Source organism: Phalaenopsis equestris, unplaced genomic scaffold, assembly GCF_001263595.1.
Source record: "Phalaenopsis equestris unplaced genomic scaffold, ASM126359v1 Scaffold000002, whole genome shotgun sequence".
In the NCBI taxonomy this organism is placed as follows: domain Eukaryota; kingdom Viridiplantae; phylum Streptophyta; class Magnoliopsida; order Asparagales; family Orchidaceae; genus Phalaenopsis; species Phalaenopsis equestris.
In genome coordinates this window covers 59482122-59486549 of record NW_018164444.1, presented here as the reverse complement: position 1 = coordinate 59486549, position 4428 = coordinate 59482122, and the positions used below count along the sequence as shown (strand labels likewise).

General features: G+C 38.6%; 1 protein-coding gene across 1 annotated transcript in view; it reads left to right on the top strand.

Annotated features, from left to right (window-relative positions):
• The window catches only part of LOC110039348 (glucan endo-1,3-beta-glucosidase-like), a 6742-nt gene extending 2620 nt beyond the window's left edge, over nucleotides 1-4122 (top strand). Inside the window, exons 2-3 of the mRNA XM_020744380.1 lie at nucleotides 542-550; nucleotides 3176-4122. Of these exons, the coding sequence (XP_020600039.1) occupies nucleotides 542-550; nucleotides 3176-4122 (956 nt within the window). The remainder of the gene's footprint in view (nucleotides 1-541; nucleotides 551-3175) is intronic.
• Nucleotides 4123-4428: the final 306 nt, after the last annotated feature.

The following is a 4428-nucleotide window of genomic DNA, read 5'->3' as shown; positions in this document are numbered from 1 at the left end:
CAACAGACATACATTCCGCCATCTTTTAGTTGAATAACTTTTTCATTAGGTGCACATTGTTATTCGCCGATATATTTTCAAACATACTTGATAAAGCCGCCATGAGGCCTGCAGTAGTCATCTCCTTGATGACGTTGTGGGCAACCGATCTCGACAGGGTTAATTGAATAACCCTCGTAACATGTCGATCCAACAGATTCCATTCCGCCTCGTCCATCTCTTACGGCTTCTTTCCCAGTAACAGTAGGTGAAGTTTCTTCCCATAGAGGTAGTCCTCTATTTGCATCTTCCAGTAACCAAAATGTGTCATTGAACTTCTCGATCCCAGATGTCATCACTTCGTCTCCGCCCATCTTTTTTCTTTAGATCTGAACCAATACTCTGATACCAATTGTTGTGAAAAATTGATGGCAATAAAGCAAAAAATAGATCGAGAAAATTACACAAAAAAAAGGCGACACAAGATTTACGTGGTTCGGCAAATTGCCTGCTTCCACGGAGCTGCAGAGGATTTTATTACTGGAAGAAAATACCCATCGAGTGCCTCGACGTTTACAGAAAAACTCTCTATTTTTCTTTCTTTCTCTCCTCTCCTCTCCTCCCTCTCTTTTCTCTGTTCTTCTCTCTCTCTCTCTCTCTCTCTAAAGCCACATGAGAGAAAAACAAGGAGTTTCTTCCCTGTTAGCAAACCGAAAAGAAAGAAGCAACAACATCTTTTTCTTTTTCTTTTTCCCTTGCAAGCTACAACCGAGAGATTGTGATTAGGTTGGAGTGGTTTTCCTGGGCTTTGCGTTATCCTATTTATAGCCAAGCTAGTAAGCTTTACGTAAGGCAACCATAATCATATTTAGCAATTTTGCAAAGCGGGATTAAAAATTAAGGTGAGGCGACGCGGGAACGCGGAGCTTCACACGATTACGCGGTTTACGATGTTCAACGGAGAAGGAAAGAAGCGGGAGATCAGGCGTGCGACAGAGATTAAGGAAAATTATTAAACTTAATTTTCAATTTAATAACTTGCCTAAGCCGCAGTGGACATGACTTCACTTTCTCAACACCAGCCTCCTCATAGCAGGATTTCCATCAAAAATACCATCACACTATATCCTCAAGAGTGAAAAGCTTCTTTCATACACATATCTATAACACCAAAATGCTGTAAATATTCATTCCACTTCTTTGTCTCAAGGGGGGATTTGAGTTGTCTAAATGTTAGAAGGAAAATAATGTTTACGTGTCAAATATACAAATGCATAGGATTTATATGGTAAGTACACAAATCCCGAGTGAAATTTGCAAATAGCAAGCTTCTGGTGATTCATATACAATTGTCCCTAAATATAAATATAAAAATTAGGCTTTAGGCGTTAAATACATACATATATATATAAAGTGGGTCATGTATGTACAACTTCCCCTTTTAATTCTTAAGTTGGTGTTTATGTAAAAGGCAAAAGATTAGGTATTAGAAATGTAAATTTATGAGAATTGAGTGTTATGTATTGAAATATCTCACAAGTAATACAACATCGCAAATGTAAACGCTCAACAATTACATTTCCCCACGCCCCAATGCCTCAGATTCTTACAAATAGGTCACTCAAAACTTTCAGATATTTTTACAAGTAGACCACCCCGAACTTTCTGATTTTTGCAAATAGGTCACCCAAAACTTTCAGATTTTTATAAATAGGTCACCCGAAACTCTCAGATTTTTTTGTAAAAAAAAGCGAAGCGCCGGAATCCTTTCAGATTTTTAGAAGAGCATAGCACCAAGATCTCCCTCCCATTGCAAATATCAAATAAAGCCCTTCCAGATTTTTAAAAGAGCAAAAGCACCAAGCAAGTGAATGTAAGCTTTGCAAGTAACAAGTATTCAAGTGCTACGTATGTAAAACCAAAACAACATTGGAACCCCAAGCAGCAAACAAAAAAACAGAACTACAGCAGCCTAAAGTGAAAGAGGGCTTACACGCCTCACATTTAAGCTTTTAATCAACTTAGTGTGATGCTGGAATTAAAACGATGCCTGGGTGAATCAGAGATAAGTGAATAGAGCATAAAGTTTAGTCCAAGATTATCCAGTTAATGAGCACTCCGTTTTATCCATCCCAAGCTAGTATAATGCATATGGGCAACACCAAGCTCAAAGTAAGGTGCCAAGTGCATAAACACCGCCAGTGTATGAACATTTCATCATCCAAATGATGGTATAAGTGTAAGGATGCAAAAGGAAAAGTAAAAAAATCCCAACATTGTACATATGAATACATAGTAACCATATGATGCATGGAGTTTCACAAAAGAGACCAAATCCTTCACATGTATACACTGATTTTTATTTAAACCAGAATCAGCAAAGGTTCCAAACTCCTCAAACAAGAGTAAAGCTAGCCTTCATATTTCCAGACTTCTCATGGATCAAGACTATGAAGGTATTAATATAGCAACATGAAGAGTACCAAGCACATATTGAGCCTTCTAAAAAAACAAAAAATCTAGGCACCAACGAGAATGTCGAGCAACCAGACAAGAGTACTTGAATAAATCAGCAAGGTAATGAGCAACTCTGTAAAGTATCGAGCAAACAAACCCCTATCTTATGGAAACTCCGCATGAACAAGTGAAGCATGTAAGAAAACAAGAACTTCATAACAGCAAGAAAAGCTGGGGTTAAGCCAAGCCTACCCAACAGTAAGCATTCTATATTGCCGAAACCAAAAGAAAATCAGACAAGTGATCTTTCAAACTAAGGGTCCATTTGGGGTAACTCTTTGTTGGAATGGAAAAGCTTTTAGGAAATGACAAAGGCTAAAAAACAACTTATGGAAGAAGCTTCACTCTTATTTAACACCTTAACTTGGCTTGATACAAACTCAAAGACTCCACCCCTATTTATACTAGTGGCACCTCCTAAATTAATGGCTAAGATTGTGCCACCACAATTACAATCCAATGGTTACAAATAATTCCACACCTACCACACAATAATTCAACACCTACCACACCTACCACACCTACTACACAATAATTTCATACCTACCACATGTTCTAGAATAAGCTTATAGAAATTAAGCTTTATTTAAACAACTAAAACAAGTTTATATTTCAACAAACCTTTTTATTTTTTACAGTTCATGAATATAAAAAAATTGATGTTTTACAAATATTTCAGAAGTGGAATCCATTGGCGTGTGTTACGGTAGGCAAGGGGACAATCTCCCTCCGGCAAATGAAGTCGTGGAGCTCTACAAATCCTACGGAATAGGAGGCATTCGGCTATATGACAACAACCATGATGTCCTCGAAGCACTGAGAGGCTCCAACATTCCTGTCATCATTGATGTCCTTGAATCCGATCTCACTGTTATGGCTTCTGACCCCGCCGCCGCCTCGGGATGGGTTAATGATAACATTCAACCTTTCTCCCCTGATGTTAACTTCCGTTACATAGCGGTTGGCAACGAGCTTATTCCCGGCTCTCATCCTCAGGACATTCTCCCTGCAATGCAGAATCTTCAAAATGCATTGGTATCCGTTGGCCTCCAAGATAGGATAAAGGTCTCAACCTCGGTCTCTACCAATGTGTTAGGCAACTCCTATCCTCCCTCTGCCGGTACATTTTCCTCTAACATCCTTCCTATACTCCAACCCATTGTTGCCTTCCTTTCCGCCAATGATGCCCCTCTCCTCGTCAACGTTTATCCTTATTTTAGCTACATTGGAAACCCCGACAGTATCTCTCTCGACTATGCGCTCTTCACTTCACCTGCGCCGGTGGTCATAGATGGTCAATTGCAGTATCAAAATCTATTTGATGCGATCATCGACGCACTTTTCTCGGCGCTCGAGAACGTGGGAGGCGGCGATGTCAATCTGGTGGTGTCAGAGACTGGCTGGCCATCAGATGGCGAGGAAGTGGCCACTCTTCAAAATGCACAGACGTATCTCTCCAATCTAATAAATCATGTCGGGCAAGGGACGCCCAAGAGACCCGGAATTCATATTGACACGTATTTGTTCGCCTTATTCGATGAGAACCTCAAACAACCGCAAGGGACAGAGAATCATTATGGCCTCTTCAGTCCGGATAAGCAGCCTAAATACTCTCTCAACCTTTAATTAAGTAGAAAAAAAAGGTTGGTGTGTTATCTTAGCATAAATAAATTGTAAAGCTTTTTTATTTGGGAGATTAATAAAAATGTTTTAAGAAATTCATTTGCTTTCATGATTTTTAAGTATTTTTTTTTTTTTATTCAAGTCATTTTTGGTTGAATAATAACTTTAAGCAATATCTTATTTAACGACACGAAAAAAAATATCTGTGCTTAAATATCTCTCTCCAATCGTCTTGGAAATTAAGGATTCATGAAATTTAATACCTTTGAAATTAACAAATTTAAAAAACTAAATATATCACAAAATATA